The 19,059-nt window shown below is 49.1% G+C and overlaps 1 protein-coding gene and 1 long non-coding RNA gene across 7 annotated transcripts in view; one reads left to right on the forward strand and one right to left on the reverse strand.

The window, feature by feature from the left end:
* ANKRD11 (ankyrin repeat domain containing 11) overlaps positions 1 to 6,774 on the forward strand; it is a gene marked incomplete at its 5' end in the record, with an annotated part of 158,009 nt that extends 151,235 nt beyond the window's left edge. For all 6 annotated transcript variants that reach the window (XM_084756307.1, XM_084756306.1, XM_084756303.1 and 3 more), the window contains 4 exons: positions 1,500 to 1,598; positions 1,669 to 1,812; positions 3,910 to 4,002; positions 5,730 to 6,774. In XM_084756307.1, the coding sequence (XP_084612433.1) occupies positions 1,500 to 1,598; positions 1,669 to 1,812; positions 3,910 to 4,002; positions 5,730 to 5,915 (522 nt within the window). In that variant the 3' untranslated portion in view covers positions 5,916 to 6,774. The remainder of the gene's footprint in view (positions 1 to 1,499; positions 1,599 to 1,668; positions 1,813 to 3,909; positions 4,003 to 5,729) is intronic.
* LOC311582977 overlaps positions 1 to 19,059 on the reverse strand; it is a 39,917-nt gene that overhangs the window by 18,480 nt on the left and 2,378 nt on the right. The window lies entirely within an intron of this gene.

The following is a 19,059-nucleotide window of genomic DNA, read 5'->3' on the forward strand; positions in this document are numbered from 1 at the left end:
AGAGGGAAGCAGGCAGGGCTCAGGCTAGCTTCAAGGTGTGTGGTTCATCCAAGTTTCATCTGCAGGCCAGAAGCCACAGGAACACACAGCCTCCCCTCACAGTGGTGCACAGAGTCAGAGGGAAATCAAACGCTCGCTCGTCCCTGTGCTGAGTAAGCTTCTGGCCTGGTCAGCCTTGACGATGGAAACTAAATACTGCCTTACTGAGAAATGTGACGCCTGCACAAGTTTAGCTGAAATGTTAGGGTCACTCCCTGCCCCAGTTTTGGGGTGGGTGTGTACATGTAGGCACACCTGCACTCAGATGCTTTTACCTGCTGAGCCATCTTGTTAACCTCTGAGACCTATAAAGTTCAAACTTCAAAGCAGCAGAGTATATACAAGCTGTTATGGCTAGTCACAGGTTTATTCATGGGTGGGGCCTCAGACCCTTCCCCGGAATACACAAGGCTTGTGAGAGTCCATCCTGCTATACAGACATGAATCTATATATCACCAACTCTTTCCACTAAGATAAGGTAGATTACAAAAGGCAGGCCACAGCTTCTCGGCAGGGAGGCCTGGATAACAGCCGCACCCCCAGGGCTCCCTGCCAAGAAGCTGTGGCCTGCCTTTTGTAATCTACCTTATCCTAGTAGACAGACTAAATCTTCTCAAATGGATCTTGCCTGTAGGGAGCTGGCTTCTGTAGCTTTGCCTGTTGCCGGGGTTTTTCTGTTTCTTCTCCACTACCTCTAATGATTGGAGTTCTGCCATCAGGAAAAGGTGCCCGCTGGCCTGAGAAGGCTGTTAGCCTCACCCAGTCTGTTTTGTGGTACAGAAAGCTCTTAATCTTCTGCTGTGCATTGTTGCTTATCTTCTGAGCACTTATATTCCTGGCTTACAGGGGACTACATCTGGTGCCCCAACCCTGCAGTTGTCACCTCTCATGGTTTATAGTGACAAGAGACAACAGAATTTGCTTGCCTGCAGCCCTGTACACAACTCCCCTACTTCTGTGTGCACTTTGGAAGTCTGATTCCATGCTGCCCTGACTTCTACTCAGCAGTGCAGAAGTTCCCTTCTATGGTCTCTTTCCAGGAGTAGGTGGCCTGCTTCTCACTGCCTGTGGTGTATTTACTTATTCATCCTGTGAGACATAGTGTCAACAACCCACGGCCTCTTCCATAGGGCCATAGGGATATGGGTGGGTTCCACTTATTGCTGTAGACTGCTTGTCTACTTGCCCCCGTCCCCGAGACATCCCAGCTTTGGTTCGGGATTCTATATATGCACCCTCTTCACTCACAAAACTCCCACAGCGCCACCCTTTGGCATAGGTGGGTACAGCTGACTGTCTCTTCCTTGCCCAGGTACTCTGTAGGGCAGAGTGACCATGTTACTTCCGGTTCAGCCTCTGATACCTCTCAGCCGGTCTCTGGGTATCCGTGCTAAGCTGGAATATGTCCAAGTTTTAAGTCTGGTCTTTGTGGCTTATCTCTCTCCCCCTACATTTGCAGATTGCACCCCCTCCCTCTCTGGCAGAACCCCTGAAGGAGCTGTTCAAGCAGCAAGAGGCTGTGCGGGGTAAGCTGCGTCTGCAGCACAGCATCGAGAGGGTAAGTGGAGCCTTAGGCAAGGGTCCTGGTAGCAATGACCTTAAGCTTACCTGTTCCTCTTCTTCCTCAGGAGAAGCTGATTGTGTCCTGTGAGCAAGAGATCCTGAGAGTTCACTGCCGGGCAGCCAGGACCATTGCCAACCAGGCAGTGCCATTCAGTGCATGTACAATGCTGCTGGACTCCGAGGTCTACAACATGCCTCTGGAAAGCCAGGTCAGTACCGCTACTGAGTTTGGTGCCAGATTTCACTTCTCTACCCAAGACACAGTCTACATACCCAAGCCTCTGCGCTGCATCAGGACCAGAGCTTCCTGCTCCTGGCATGCCCAAGCTCCCAGTCCCTGGTTGCCTCAAAAGGCATGGGAGTGTCACGGACAAGGCCTTGTGCAGGCAAGTAGGATGAGTAGCACCCTCCTCTCTCTTACAGGCTGCAGAGGCCATGTCAGTCTGTTTAAATTTGCAGTCCCAGCTACAGCTACAGCTGACTGGGGCTGCTATGTTAGTGGCCATGATGAGTCGATGATAACTGCAGCAACAAGATGTTGGGGCCACAGACCAGGCAGTCCTGTGAGGCTAGGAAAAATTCTTAGGTTCACTGTGCTGGGCCTGGAAGCACTGAGCCAGGACAATACCCACCAGAGTAGCATCCCAGTGCCATAACTGCATTCCTGCCCCAGGTTCTCAGTGAGCACAGTCCCACCACCTCCCTCGGGGAACTCCCAGCAGTCTTTTTCCTGCTCTGCAAGTCTCCAATAGATAACGGCCCTAACCTACTCTGTCCTGAGGTTGTTTTGTCACACGCTGCATCATGTTCTTTACATGCTGTTTTCTGTGGGCAGATTCCTATCAGTGGCTGCCTGTAACCGGCTCCCTCCTGGCTGTTAAGACCTTGGTGACCTCTTAAAACCTGTGCTTCCGAGGCTCCTTGCCATGTACAGCACAACTCAGTAAGACTTGGGTTAAAGCTCTTTTTTCAGGCTGGAGAGATGGCTCAGCGGTTAAGAGCACTGTCTGCTCTTCCAGAGGTCCTGAGTTCAATTCCCAGCAACCAACCACATGGTGTAGTTCACAACCATCTATAATGAGATCTGATGCCCTCTTCTGGACTGCAGGTGTTACATGCAGGCAGAGCATTGTATTCATAATAATTATTATTTTTTTAAACTTTTTTCAATCCATTAATGTTCCTTTTGTTTGTTGGTTGGTTTTTTGGTTTTTTGTTTGTTTTTCAAGACAGGGCTTCTCTGTGTCGCCTTGGCTGTCCTGGACTTGCTTTGTATAGCACGCTGGGCTCAAATTCACAGCGATAGGCCTGCTTCTGCCTCCCGAGTGCTGGGATTAAAGGCGTGCGCCACCACGCCCAGTCCATTAATGTTCTTATACTTGGTCCCCATTTTGCACAGGTATCCTTTTTAGAGACAGCCTCGTGTAGCCTAGGCTGGCCTTGAACTTCTATTCTGCTGGACTTACATAGGTCCCACCTTGCCTAGCACAAAAGGTACGCTGCATTTGTCAGCAAACTGAAGCAGATTTAATTGGGGGCCAGATAAAACAGTGTTTGAGAGCTTTGCTTAAACACAAAATCCCTGGGTCACTTTTGAAGAAGGAAGATAAGACAGTCTCTGCCCGAGTCCTTGCTGATGCATATTGGATATTGGTTAACACTTGGTCTGCAGAGAGTCACGGGCCAACTACTTCAGAACTTTTTAACTTGCCTTCCCACCCACCACATGCCAGCCAAACAGAGCCTGTTTTGCTGTAGCCATTCCAGCTCCAAGTTTTCCCCCTTTGTGACATAATTTAAAAACTTGGTTTGCAGACTACTCTATCATAACACAAAAAGAAGGTCATTTTCATGTGAGGATCTATTTACAGCTCAGACTTCACAGAGGGAGACCCAGCAAGGAAGCTGACCCCAGCCTACAGAGACCCTCAGTCTCCTCAACTGTCCTTTTCAAAGCAGAATTACTTTTAGCTTCTAGAAAGGATTAAATCTAAGTATACCATTGCCAGCTTTGTGATGCTCTAATCTTAAAGCAACAGAGTGGAAGCCACCGTCCTGATCTGTCCCTCTCAATGCGTGCATAGGGCTCCCGCACAGCCGTACCCCATGCAGCTCTGCCAAGTAGCGATGCCCCACCTCTCAGGGGCCAGAGGCTGGTTGCCTGGCTCTACTCCCTCTCAGGGCAAGAGCAGGTAGTCGAAACAAGTACCCTTGTGTTCTCTGAGGGAAAGGGCTGAAGCACCAAGGGTTTCACCCTCTCCCGGCCTCCATGAGCTTTTTTGAACATCCCTGTTTGGTTTCCACAGGGTGACGAGAACAAGTCTGTGCGAGATCGCTTCAACGCCCGCCAGTTCATCTCTTGGCTGCAGGATGTAGATGATAAGTACGACCGCATGAAGGTGAGTCCCTCTAGCCTCAGACTGCTCGCCATGGAGGCTGCACCACTGCCAGCACGATCGTAAATGGTCACCACTGCTAATTTCAGGGAGCGAAGATCTTAGCCTTGTAGTCTCCTCAGTGTCTTCCCTTCTGTCCAGGTATAGGGAGCAGCTCCTGACAGGACCCAACCTGAGCCCTAAGAGGTCACAACATACCTTCCACACTTGAAGGACTGGCTAGTGCAGTAGACAAGAGGATGGGTAAAAGGTAGATCAACGAGGAGGATGCAGATCTCCACCTGCAGCTGCTAAAGCCAACCGTAGGGTACCATGAGACTCCAGCATGCCACTCACAAATGAGGAAAAGTTGGTATCTCTCCTTTATGCAGTTTTCGCATAAATGTTGCTCTTCTCATGGAGGGAAGAGGAGCATCCCAGAATCTCCTGACTGCTGCCGTCAAATGCATATTGTAGACAGGAAGATGTTCGCTGGGAATTGAACAGCCAGCACATCATAAGGGGTTGCTCAGAGGTACTGAAAAGACCTTGGGACAGTCAGAAGCCCTTGTGGCTTTTGGGCTATTTACAGAAGGTATTTACAGAGCTTGGGCCTGAGGCAGTCAAAAGCAGGGCGCAGTTGAGCGTGGTGGTGCACGCCCCTATCCTAGCACTTAGGAGGCAGACAGAGCCTGTCGACAAGATGAGTCTAGGACAGCCAAGACTACACAGAGAAGCCCGATGCCAAAAAACTTATCCTAGAGTCACCTCTGGGTCACTAGACACCTCTCCCCAGGCGAGGTTCTGCATAAAGTTGACTAGAAGAGACTATGAAATTTGACCATGTACATTTAAAATGCTACATTTTAGTTCATTTAACCGATAACAAAGGAAACAGTTCTAAAGTTTCTTTAAAAAGAATCCTCAAAGGAGATAAAATAGCCAAATGTTTTAGAGGAGAGTCCTGGGAGAAGATAAACTGCCCACACCTTAGTGAAAATACATTCTGTGTGCATTTCCTGTAGAACCAAAAGGTGAATGGGAGTCTTCATTAAGAAGGCTGTGCAAGGCTGGGTTGGAGGAGGGAGACGAGCCCGCTGGTAGTTTTCACTGAGTAGGCTCACAGCATCAAATTGCATAAACTGTGTGTCTGGCTTTAGTCATTTAGAACTTAAGGATATGAGCAGCGTGTTCATGGGGGTGATCCAGTCAACTGGACCCCAGGACTGTCAGCTTGAACATCAACTCTAAGCATGGTGGACTCCCTGGGCCATGCTCAAAATGACTCATTTGGTCCCAAACCATGTCCTACTACATCCAGGTCCCTTATGTATACTTTCAAATGTATACTGTGAACACAGACCTGTATTGCACACACATATAAAACCTTACAAAATGAAAACAGTAAAAGCACAGCTATTTGGGGTCTGGTAAAACTGCTACAACCCCCAGAGGTGTGGTAACAGCTGCTGGTAGGGATGGGGGAGGGGAGGCAGTATGCAGCACTTTAGGGTCGGACCTCCATATGCCTGGCTGCAGTCTGACGCACAGAATTGGGGAGGGTGCATCTGCCAGATGCAGGGCTCTAGCCCTGTCCTCCATGGCTGGCTCTAGGACTGGGCCTCAGCAGGGGATGATCCAGGTTCTGGATTAAGAAAGAACGAGGGTGGGTTTGCAATCCTGTGCTGAAACCTGAAGGCAGTGGTGGCAACCAGGGCCTGGCCATCCCTCTCACCTTGTGTGTCCCACAGACATGTTTGCTGATGCGGCAGCAGCATGAGGCTGCAGCTCTCAATGCTGTGCAAAGGATGGAGTGGCAGCTGAAGGCCCAGGAGCTGGACCCTGCTGGGCACAAGTCCCTGTGTGTAAATGAGGTGCCATCCTTCTACGTGCCCATGGTTGACGTCAACGATGACTTCGTACTGTTGCCAGCATGACACTCAGAGGAAGGTCTCAGGACACAAACAAGGGCCACAAAGGTCGCCCAGTGCTGCTGATGAGTCCCGGCAGCGGAGGAGGGAGCACCGCGTCCAACGAGTGGGAGGAGCCCAGAGACTGCACCTGGCCACACGTCTCTACCTTCAGATGCCAGTGAGGCAGAATGCATCTCTTTTTACCAGTTGCTGTGGGAGCACGAGGCCCAGACACTGCAGAGCTTTGCCAGCCTTGGGACGAGGAGGCCATGACCACAGAGTGGCTTGTCTCAGCCATGCCCTCTGGGTTCTCTTCCAGCCGACGACAGGGCACTTGAGGAGCAGAACAGAGTGCGGTTTATTTTTTTCTTTTCTTTTCTTTCTTTCTTTTTTTTTTTTTTTAAATTCCTCGTTCCATTCTGATCAACTAATGGAAAATAGAGACTAAGGCGTCCACCTCGCATTAGCAGTGACCTCAAGGTCAGAGAGGCAGGAAAGCGCTGTCCCGCCACGTTCCGCAGGGACAGGCTTGGACACTGGTGCCGGCAAGGGTTCGGCCGCCGCCTGCCTGGACATAGGGACGCAGCCAGGACTCTCCAATAGTGTTTTTAATGGAGTCAAATCCACGTGGTTTGTATATTTTTCCTTTAATCTTGGGCATTTTGTTTCTCTTTCTGAGAACGTAACTTGAAACACTACAGAGCCAATAATCCTATAGAGTGTATCCGCAAACCTGTACAGTTTTATATACATTCACAATGTACTTTTGCTGCCTTCTAGATAATTTATTTTGCAACACATTACTGCACAGTTGTAAATAACTTATGTACTGTAACATCACTTTCAGTTATGTGTAAAGAAATAAATAAATTAATTAAAATGCTTTTTGTACATGGCAAGTCACTTCAGGTAGCGGGGTCCCTCGGGGGAGGGACCAGTACATTAGCTTACAGGTGTCAAGGGCTTCTAGGGGTCGGCTTCAAGGTAGAATTCTGCACAGTTCAGAGGCCAGCCTCTCCTAGCCAATGGTCTGTTAGCCTGTGAGACAAGGGTAGACTAGACACCAACAGCCATCTGCCCCTAAGCAGCTCTTCAGCTTCCAGGACACCTGCCATGTCCAGATGGCTGTGGACATTAGGCTTCCACCACCACCAGATCTATCCCGTTAGTCTCTGCTGAAGACCCCTTGGCCTTGAGCATGGACTGACAGTGTATAGGTGTCCTAGTAGCTCTGCACTAGGTGACTCCTCCTCCGCCCCCCCCCCCCCAGTCCTTTTTTGGCTCTTGTTCACTATCCATCCATAAACCACCTAGCTTTATCATGAAACGCTTGTGGCAGCTCCATTTTGCACTTTAAAAGATTACATTATCCCCTCTTTCACCAAGCATCCCTGGAACCAGCAATTTCAGCCATAGTGAACAGCCTCGAACTCTACAGCATAAGGCTTCCTCGCAACTCCACACAAGCCGGATATATAGATGCAGAGAGATCGTTTACAGACAGACATCTTACCCATCAGCCTGAGAAGCCAGACCTGAGTGTGTGAACTGACTGTATGCCTCGTGTCCCTGAAACCAACACAACCCAACCTGAGGGAGACACCATGCTGAGCTGACCTTCATATAAGACTTCTATCAGAGAACCAGGAAGCTCATGCACATCAAAACCAAACCTGTAGCCAGCGCACTCAGTACAGCCAACGTACCTACACACGCACGCATGCAATGTGAGGTAGGAGGAGGGGCAGGGCTGGTGCCCAGCTAAGGGTGCCAGGCTAGGACAGAAAGAGGACATAAGAGGAAGGGAAAGAACAGGTGAAACAGTGATGGTGGCTCTCCTGCAGCCTGTAATAGGTGCCACTTTTCCTAGGAAACTCAGGAGCAGCTCCCCGTCCTGCACAGATGGTTTCTGAGGTAGGGTTAGGTCCACTGTGTCCTTGGCTGGCCTAAGATTCCTGTCCAGGTGGCACCTGGAGCCTGGTGAGGGCCATGGAGAACCAGAACAGCTCCCTACAGGTGATTTCCTTCCTTCCTTCCTTTAAAAAATTTTTTGAGACAGAGTTTCTCTGTGTAGTTCTGGCTGTCCTGGAACTCACTACGTAGACCAGGCTGGCCTCGAACTCAGATACGCCCGCCTCTGCCTCCCGAGTGCTGGCATTAAAGGCGTGGGCTGTCATCACCCAGCCTACAAGTGATTTTCATCTTCTGATTTCTGTCTTGTACTTGGGATATAGGGAAGGCACATAGCAGAGTGGAGAGGAGAATTAAAGAATTAAACCAGAGGGGCAGTAGGAGCCACAGCCAAGATGAGCTACAACAGGCGCGGTAACAGCGCCTTGCTCCAGACACTAGGAATTCCTTTTTTTTTCCCCTCCCACCACCTCAGAGCTGTCCTGCAGCAGGGTTTCCCTACCTCAGGGATGCTGAAGCTCCTGTTTGGTGGAGGCAGGTCTGATCACAACCGACTAACGGATGGATGTCTGACAACATGCTTGACCCCAATGTGGGAAATGCCACTTGTCCCTCCATACTTAACCAGCCAGGTCTCAATGAGTTGACACGAGTTGACAGCGTGTGATGGAGCGCAGTGAGAACTACAGAGCAACACCCATATCCAAAGCAACGGCATCGGATTTGTGTGGAATTTAAAACAGGAGTCAGCGCTGCACCCTGAAGCTAGTGTTCCGGTTCCTGAGCCGGAGTTGACTGGGTCTCTGTTCCATGATCATGTTTTGGGCACCTCTTGCTGTTTCATAAGTTTGGGGAGGGAGGGTGCTGCAAATAAGGGGCACGTCTCCGTTTTCAGAGACGCTAGATATGATAGTCAGACACACTGAGATACAGTTCATGGTGCCGAAATAACCGTCAGTGAAACTTACAAAGTCCTAACCATGAGAGGAGGACTTCAGAGCAGCCTTCACGTAGATCCTAACGTAAACAAAGAAAGGAATATCCGCTTAATAGAAAATGGCAAGATTTGAAAGCTGCGAAGGTACCCCCAAAAGCATGCTCCTTCTAGCTAGTCAGCAGAAAGGAACTGTTTGAGATTTCAAAGCTCATGAAATTCAGTCTCTGCTCACACAAGAAAGCAACTGAGAGGTGAGAATAATGAGTCTGAGGCGTCTCTGCCATCACACCCCTTTGACTCTTGGTGCCTTGAGAATTCCCCTGCAGCCAGCCAGGGGGCGTCCCTGCGTGGAACCTAGGACCATCTGGCCTACCTGACGGCTCCCTGGAGACGCAGCTGTTACTGGTTTGTCACTACTTGACCTAGTCTGACTTTCAAAGGAACTCCCTCTTTTTCCCACAGCATTGGTCAGAAACACCCTATCCTGAGAACGCATAAGCCAATACATAAGGAAAGGTCGGCTGTGGGCATCAGGAACGTTTCCATGGGCACACTGCTGGGGGACAGGAAGCTGTAACGGCTCTGCCTCTTTGCACAGGAAGCATCTGAGAACATTTTCTTAGCTCCACCTGAGGTTGAAGGTTTATGCACATGAAGTCCAAAGTAGCATTGTCACCTGTCAGAGCCACTGAGGGAAACTCTGGATAAGAAACTGGTTTTCTAGACAAAGACTAAAAGCTTAGAAGTGTGTATTCAAGGGCTGGAGAGGTGGCTCAGAGGTTAAGAGTGCTGCCTGCTCTTCCAAAGGTCCTGAGTCCAATTCCCAGCAACCACATGATGGCTCACAACCATCTACAATGAAATCTGGTGCCCTCTTCTGGCCCGCAGGTGTTACATGCAGGCAGAGCACTGTATACTAAATAAATAAATATTTTTTTTAAAAAAAGTTTGTATCAAAGAGCTAAGGAAATCATGTTTAAAGAATCAACATGGCTGATGATAGAAAGTTTCTCACTGGCCAGAACCAACAAGTTATTTTAAAGAAACAAATGGACAGACATTCTGATTAGATAGTAAAGTAATTGAATTTGATCATTGAGATAATTAAATTTAAGAAACCGGGCATGGTGGTGCACACCTTTGACCCCAGCATTCGGGAGGCAGAGGCAGGTGGATCGCTGTGAATTCAAGGTCAGCCTGGTCTACAAAGCCAGTACAGGACAGCCAAGATAGCATAGAGAAACCCTGCCTCAAAAAAAAAAAAAAAAAAAAAAGAAAGAAAGAAAGAAAGAAACTGAAGGAAAGCCTCATTTCTACAGGTGCCAAGGCCAATGTGCAATACCTGAGGGAGCCCTGGAAGAAGAGAGAAATAATGAAGGAAGAACAGTCAGAAGTTGCCCAAATTTGATTTATTAAAAAAAAAAAAAAGGCCAATGAACTTAACTGGATATGGTCAGCTTATAAAGTTGCAGCAACACACACCACTGCAGCCACAGGAAGGCCCTCCAGGCCACCCAGGACTGTGGAGCAGAGCCAGGAAGCTCGAAGGCCTGGTCAGCCTCCCAAAGTGTAGGACACATAGGACAAAAACCTAACCCCCCCCCCACGTTGAGAAATTAAAGACATCTCTAGGTAAATAAAAAACCGCCTTGACTGCTAACAGATCTGCTCTTTTGGGGGGAGATGTTAACATCCCTACCTTCCATAAAGGATCAAACAGGCAAGAAATCACCACAGACCAGTCACGTCTCCTTGGCACTTGGCATCCATACATTGTGCACCCAACAGTAGCAAACTGCCTACTGCCCTTTGTGTTACTCTCCAGGAACAACAGATAGTAGGTCAGAAGTCAGTCTCAGCAAATGTAAGAGGGTTGAAATGGCACAGCATTGTGCTCCACTGACTCTGGAATGAAGGGATTCTGGGTAATTGAGGAACCATCCTCTTAAGCAGCCCAGTAGCTTATCAAGGAAACCAAAAGGGAACGTTCTGGAGAATGGCCCAGTTCAGAAGTGCTCAAGACCAGGGCAGCTCCACCACATTTTTTGCTGTGGGTCCTAAAGGACTGGTGTCAGCAGCATTCACAGCAGGGTGGTGTTACAGACCTGTGTCTTTTTTGTTTTGTTTTTTGAGACAGGGTCTCTCTGTGTAGCCTTGGCTGTCCTGGAGTCGCTTTGTAGACCAGGCTGGCCTCGAACTCACAGAGATCCACCTGCCTCTGCCTCCCAAGCCAAACTGGCTTTGCGACCGTGGGTGGATGGGGAGAGGGGAAAGGGCAGACAGTGGGAACTGTCAGGCAGGGACACAGCCTGGTTCTAACTAGGCCTGTTACCTGATAAAGCAAAGTAACAGTTCAGTTTGTCCACAAGACCCAGAGTCTCAGAACCCCAGGAAACTTCACTAAGCATACAGCAACAGCAAACGGTCACTCACCAGGGAAGGCTCTAGATGGTTGTGCATCAACAGCAGTGTTGGAGGCAGCACCCATACAATAACGCAGCTATTACAAGAGCCTCCAAGGAAGCAACCTAGCATTCTTTGGGCCATTTGAAATATACCTAGTATTAATGAAATAGACAACAAGAAGAATACCCAAATGGCTGACGGAACATATTATGTGCACAGTGGCCTATGACTGTGACCTCAGCACTTTGAAGACTGAGGCCAGAGGATGGCTCCAAGTTTGAGGCCACCCTGGGCTATATAGTAAGTTTGAAGTCAACCTTGGCTAAGAAACAAGACCCTGTCTCAAAGAACAAACAGGGCTGGGCAGGCAGCCCGGTTGGTAGACTGACCGCTGCAGGCTCTGGGTCCTGTCTTCAGCACCACAGAAACCAGGCACAGCAGAGCTCACCTACAAGGCCAACACGCAGGAGGTTAGGGTCACAAGTTTACGCCCAGCTCGGTCGAGACGCCATCTCAAAAACACAAATGAAGGGTTTTGTTTTGGAGACAGGGTTTCTCTGTGTAGCGTTGGCTGTCCTGGGTTCACCAGGCTGGCCTCAAATTCACATCAATCTGCCTGCCTCTGCCTCCAGAGTACTGGGATTAAAGGTGTGTGCCACCACACCTGGCTCATCAATGAAGGTTTTAAAACTGAAAAATGCAAGCAGCAAAATAAGGCACACCTGCCTAGACTTGTCACCAGGCAGAGCTGGCCATTGTGGACGGCAGTGAGAACTGTTGTGTCATCTGGAGCAAACTGTGAGGCACCGGAAGAGCACGCGGGCCGCTCCCAGTTTCCAGGGCACCAGGGGATCACTGGGTACGGGTCCCCGCAGCACCAGCAGCGGGCGGTCCAGGGCTAGTGGCCTTCAGTGTAGCAGTGTGGTTCTGGAAGGAGGACTCACCACCCTTCCAGCCTTCAGCCTCTGCCCTTGTGGGAAGGGGTGGGGCTGTGGGCCACTTCCAAAGCAGGGAACACCGAGGACCTTAAGATAGCTACCTCAGCAGGGAGGTGGACAAACAGAGTCCAGGACAGTCAACGCTACACAGAGAAACCCTGTCTACAAAAAACAAAAAAACGAGAAGCAGTGGGGAGGTGTCTTGGGGTTCCTAACACAGCAGAGACAGACACAGGCTAGAGGAGGGGCACTGGGGAGAGGAAGGCTGTTGCTGCCCCGCAGAACTGGCCAGCAGACTGAGCGCCACGATGGAGGGACCTTGAGGACAGACACACGCCAACGCTTGCGCGCTAGGAAGGAGTGATGAGTGACAGTCTCCTCAGCCTAGTGTCAGACACCAAGGCTCTGAAACTCTGAGGACACCAAGCAGGGAAAGTGCCAGGAAGAGTGGCTCACCTCACAGTCACTGTACATATGAGGCCAGCCTGGACTACAGAGTGAATTCCAGGCCAGCCTGGGCTACAGAGTAAAACTCAAGACTACCCCTTTAGGGGAAAAAAATAAGTAAAATATCTGAGCATAGGCATGGGTGTATGCATGCATGCATGTGTATGTACGCCAGAGATTGTTTAGACCTTGGATGTTATTTCTGAGGAACCACATACTTGTTTGTTTTTTGTTTTTGTTTTAGGATTTGTTTATTTATTTATTATGAATACAATACTCTGCCTGCATGTACACCTACATGCCAGAAGAGGGCACCAGATCTCACTATAGATGGCTGTGAGCCACCATGTGGTCGCTGGGGATTGAACTCAGGACCTCTGGAAGAACAGTCAGTGCTCTTAACCCCTGAGCCATCTCTCCAGCCCTACTTGTTTGTTTTAAAGATTAACTTTATCTCTAACTCTGTGTCTGTGTGTGTGTGTGTATGTATGTGCGTGTGTCTGTATGTGTGTGGGGTGTGTGTATGGGGTGTGTGTGTGTGTGTGTGTGTGTGTGTGTGTGTGTGTGTGTGTGTGTGTGTCGGGGGTGAGGGGGTACATGAATGTGCCTCTGAAGGCCAAGGGGATCAAATCCCACTGGAGCTACACTGAGAAGCAGTCACAAGCCACCTGATGTAGGTGCTGCAAACTGAATTTGGATCTTCTGCTCTTGACTGCTGAGCCATCCACCCACCTTGTTTTTTGAGGTGGGGCCTGGGGTTCCCTGATTGATTCAGGCTGTCTGACAGCAAGCCGCAGGAACCCTGTCTTTACCTCTTCAGGCCTGGGGCTACAGTGCGTGCCACCATACTCAGGGCTATTTATGTGTTTGTATATATGCCTGTTTACATATGTGTGGGCCCCTTTGTGTATGTGGGCGTGATGTGCACGTGTATGTATGGGTATATGCATGCATGTTGCGCTGACTAGTTTTGTCAACTGGATAACAATCTAAAGTTATCTGAGAGGAGGACTTTAAAAAAAAAGTCTCCATAAGATCAAGCTATAAGCAAGCCTATCAGGCATTTTCTTTTTTCTTTTTTTAATTTATTTGTTCTTTATACAGTACTCTACCCACATGTGCTCCTGCCTGCCACAAGAAGGCACCAGATCTCATCATAGATGGTTGTGAGCCACCATGTGGTTGCTGGGAATTGAACTTGGTACCTTTGGAAGAGGAGACAGTGCTCTTAACCTCTGAGCCATCTCTCCAGCACAGCATTTTCTTTTTTCTTTCTTTCTTTCTTTCTTTCTTTCTTTTTTTTTTTTTTTTTTTTTTGGTTTTTTGGTTTTTGGTTTTTTTGAGACAGGGTTTCTCTGTGTAGCCTTGGCTGTCCTGGACTCTCTTTGTAGACCAGGCTGGCCTCGAACTCACAGCGATCTGCCTGCCTCTGCCTCCCGAGTGCTGGGATTAAAGGCGTGCGCCACCACGCCCAGCTCCAGCATTTTCTTAATAGTGATTGATAAAGGACTGGGCCCACTGTGGATGGTGCCACTTCAGGCTGGTGGCCTTGGGAACTATAAAGGTTAGCACGTCCTAAGGAGCAACACTCCTTCACGGCCTCAGTGTCAGCTGTGCAGCCTTAGCTGTCCTGGACTCGCTCTGTAGACCAGGCTGGCCTCAAACTCATCGATCCACCTGCCCCTGCCTCCCGAGTGCCGGAATTGAAGGTATGTGCCACCACGCCCTGCTCTTCGGGCCTTTTGGTCATGCTGTTTCACCACAGCAATAGTAACCCTAATCAGGACGCATGCTCTCAAGGCCAGAAGCGCGCTCATCAGTGTCTTCTGTTGCTCTGCAGCTCATCCACTGATGCAGAGTCTCACCTTAACCAGAGCGCTCCAACTTAAGCAGTCTCATTAGCTGACCTGCTCCAGGAACCTCTATTCTCTGCCTCCTAAGTGCCAGTGTTACAGGCTGCCACGCCCACCTGTCATTTACCTTGGCTCTGGGGCTCTGAACATGGTTCTTCCACTTTTTTTTTTTCCCAAGACAGGGTTTCTCTGTGTAACAGTCCTGGCTTTCCTGGACTCTCTGTAGACCAGGCTGACCTCAAACTCAGAGAGATCCACCTGCCTCTGCCTCCTGGGTGCTGGGATTAAAGGTGTGCACCACCATTACCAGCCTTGGTTTTTCACTCTTTTGGTTTGGTGTTTTGGAGACAGGGTTTCTCTGTATAGTCCTTGCTGTCCTACTCTGTAGACCAGGCTGGCCTCGAACTCAGAGATCTGCCTGCCTCTATGTCCCAAGTGCTGAGACCAATGTGTGTGCCACCACCACCCAGCTAGGTGCTCACTCTTAGGTTTCTCTGTGTAGCCTTGGCTGTCCTGGACTCCCTTTGTAGACGAGGCTGGCCTTGAACTCATAGCGATCCTCCTGCCTCTGCTTCCCAAGTGTGGGAATTAAAGGCGTGCATCACCACGCCCAGCCCCGGGTGCTCACTCTTACCCTCCAGGCTCTCCCTAGCCTCTAGGCATACCATTTTAACCCTACAGAAATCCTGAACAAGGTTACCCTTATGGAAAAACAATGAGAAGAATCACCCGGCTTCTCAGGAGCCAAGAAACAGAAAGAGGGCAAAATGAAAAAGCCTTGGTGAGGAAAACACCTGCCTGGAAATCTGTGCCTTGTGAAAAGGACTCTCCAAAGTGAAGGAACTTTAATCCCAACACCCAGAGGCAGATCTCTGTAAGTTCTGGTCTATAAAAAGAAGGGGAAAAAAAGAAAAGTTAAGGACAAATAAGGTCACAGACAAAAATAGAAAGAATTTGTCTGAAGGCCTCCCCACAAGGAATAGTAGACATTTTTTTAGAGAAACGCAGGTCAGGCTAAGGTGTGTGTCTGTGTTAGCTTGCATGAGGCCCAGGGAGCCAGGAGAGAGGAGACTAACCTCAGGTCCTGGGGCCAGAGAAATGGCCAAGAGCACCTGCTGCTTCTCCAAAGGTTCCATATATACAACACATGGAGAAAATTTAAGGTTAAAAAAAATGCAGATCTACATAAAGAAAGGAAGAACTGCCGGGTGTGGTGGCGCACGCCTTTAATCCCAGCACTCGGGAGGCAGAGGCAGGCGAATTGATGTGAGTTCAAGACCAGCCTGGTCTACAAGGCGAGTCCAGGACAGCCAAGGCTACACAGGGAAACCTTGTCTCGAATGAGAAAACAAGGAAGGAAGGACGGACGGACGGACCAGGAGGTATAGGGGCACACACCTGTAGTCCCAGCACGTAGGAGGCCAACGTAGGAGGACTGCTATGGGTTTGAGGCCAGCCAGGGCTTCACAGCAAGATCCTGTCTCGACCCACACCCCAAGGAAACATCAAAAATAATATAATTTAAGCAGTTTCTGTTTCGCCCTCATGTCCCCGTTCTCCAGTCTCTTTCCCCCCATGCTGTCTACCTCACATGTTGGTCGTGGCTGGTAGGCTTTGGTGAGAGCCCCGCTATGGGGACATGAGACTTGGCATAGTGCATGGAGTTCTTGGGGCCAGATGCCCGGTCAGTAGGAACTGTTCTGTAGCATAGGGGTCACAGCTACCAGCCAGGCCCCCCTGCTTATAAGCTACTGCCTTTCCTTTGCAGTCAAATTAGTGTAAGACACCAAACCAGACGTGGGGAGGTGCCAAGGACAGCAAGCACATCAATGCCATGAAACTGCAACTGGTCAAGGCTTTGTGGTGCAGCCTGTAATCCCAGCCCTTAGGAGGTTGAGGCAGGAAGGTTGCTTCTTAGAGTAAGTCTGAGCAATATAAGACGACGCTATCTAAACAAAGCCCAGCGCGGTGGCTCACAGCTGTAATACCACATCTGGACGCAGAAGCAGTGGGATTGCTCTAATTCTGAGGCCAGCCTTGGCTACAGTATGAGACATTATCTCAAGACAAATAAAATACACCCATCATGGGGGTGGCGGTGAGAGAGCGAGATGGCAGTAGGGGAAAAGCAGACAAGCCCAGCATCAGGGCAGAGACTTCAGCGCCATGGGAAATAGTTCCAGTGGGTGTGGTGGAGCGCCTCTGTAATCCCAGGGTTTTGGAGGTAGAGGTAGAAAGATCAGGAAATCAGGTGACAGAAGGAAGGAGCAGTGGATGAATGACACAGAGAAACAGCCCTGCAGGCTGAAAGTCAATAATGACATCATGGTATAAGCAGCACCGATGGTCTCCTGGATGCAACTGACTTTACAGGTCTCTTCATGGCACAACACAGCTTCTCAGCCCACACGGAGCATGTGGAAGAGCACATTCTTACCCTGACAAACCTCCAGAAATCATACCAGGTCTGTTCTTAGACCACAATGGGACTAAAGTAGAAATAACAGGGAGATGGATGAAAAGTCTCAAAATACTTCAGCTTAAGTACCACACTTTCAAATACCAAGGGTCAAAGATGAAAGAGCAGGCCTGGAAACTTGCTCTGTAGACCAGGTTGGCCTGTCTTTTCATCCACTGAGCTCCTACTGCCTCTCTCTGCTGGCATGAAGAAGGTGTTCCCAGGGCTGGAGAGATGGCTCAGTGGTTAAGAGCACTGCCTGCTCTTCCAAAGGACTCGGGTTCAATTTCCAGCACCCACATGACAGCTCACAACTGTCTGTAACTCCAGGATCTGACCCCCTCACACCAATGCACATATGTTAAAATTAAATTTTTTAAAAAGGTGTTCTCTAGTTGGGGGGGGGGGGCAGAGGGGAAGGGGTGTGCGGTGGCGCAGGCCTTTAATCCCAGCACTCAGGAGGCAGAGGCAGGTGGATCGCTGTGAGGTCAAGGCCAGCCTGGTCTACAAAGTGAGTCCAGAACAGTCACGGCTACACAGAGAAACCCTGACTCAAAAAACGAAGGAGGAGGAGGAGAACAACAACAGATATTCTGGAAAATGGCAGAGTGGAAGGGTCCAAGAACCCAGTTCTCTCCAGGCTTGGTGACGCACGCCTTTAATCCCAGCACTCGGGAGGCAGAGATGGCTGTGAGTTCGAGGCGAGCCTGGTCTACAAAGTGAGTCTAGAACAGCCAAGGCTACAAAGAAACTCTGTCTCAAAAAAAAAAATAAACAAATAAACAAAACAAAGCAAAACAAGAACCTGGTTCTCAAACTAAACAGAATCTGAGAGGCAACTTCTTAGGGATTCCCTATCTATCAAAACTTGCAGGTTCCAAGAGAAGGCATGTATGTGGTCCACACTGTTAGTCTCCAGACTTTTCAAAACAAGTATTCACTTAGAGCTGGTCACAGTGGAATTTTTTCTGTTGCTTCTTAACTAATTTAAGAGACTAGTACACTAATTGGTTTATATTTTTGAGCACACACTGGGTAACAATAGAATTTTCTGATATCAGTAACCAAAACAGATGGGGAAGGAAGTGCATGGGAACAGTGTTGGTGAAGGCCGATTATCTAAACCCAATTAGTGTGTTATACCATTGATTATCCCTAGGTTCCACGCAGTGTGACAGCTCACACCTGCAGCTCCAGCACTCGGAGGCTGAAGTAGGAGGATTCCGCCTGGACCACATCACGTGACAGACACGGTCTCAAAGAAAAGGGAAAAGAAAAAATCTCCATAGTAACCTTAAAGAAGATAGTGGCAGGTTGGATACAGAAAAGAGCTCAAACGGTTTTGTTCCACTACCAAAAAAAAAAAAGTATAATTCAAGAAATGAATTAGCACAATGGCCGAAATCCTTTCTCAGCGGTAACTAAGAAGATTGAGGGCTGGAGAGATAGCTCAGTGGTTAAGAGCACGGTCTGCTCTTGCAGAGGTCCTGAGTTCAATTCCCAGCAACCACATGGTGGCTCACAACCATCTCTAACAAGATCTGGTGTCCTCTTCTGGCCTGCAGGCAGAACACTGTAAACATAATAAATAAATCTCTTTTAAAAAAAAAAGAAAGAAAGAAAGAAAAAAAAGAAGGTTGCGCTCTCCATCCAAAGATACGGACTGGGGTGTGTTGAGCTAGAAGCCTCCAAATGACTTTGAGTGAGAAAATTCAAAGTAACAATGGCAAGACAACACTCAGAGATGAGAGAGGGAGGAGTCCATAAGATCTCAAGAAGGCTGGGCATGGTATCCGATGCCTCTAATCCAAGCACTGGGATGGGAGAGGCAGCTCTCTGTGAGTTCCAGGCCAGCCTAGACAGCCAGGGCTACACAGAGAAACTTGTCTCAAAAAATAAAATTAAATAAAATAAATAAATAAAAGAGCCGGGCGTGGTGGCACACGCCTTTAATCCCAGCACTCAGGAGGCAGAGGCAGGCTGATTGCTGTGAGTTCAAGGCCAGCCTGGTCTATAAAGTGGGTACAGGACAGCCAAGGCTACACAGAGAAACCCTGTCTCGAGGGCGGAGGGGGGGAGGAAAAGAAGAAAAGAAAAGAAAAAAGAAAAAATCAAGAAAGAAAAGAAGACAAAACAAGATGGCCTCCCAGTACAGAGAGCAAACCAACACCATTTTATGTTCAGGGCCTGAGCACCTGACCGCCACCCCCTCAGAGTT

Source organism: Acomys minous (assembly GCF_964271855.1).
Source record: "Acomys minous genome assembly, chromosome: 14".
NCBI classification, from domain to species: domain Eukaryota; kingdom Metazoa; phylum Chordata; class Mammalia; order Rodentia; family Muridae; genus Acomys; species Acomys minous.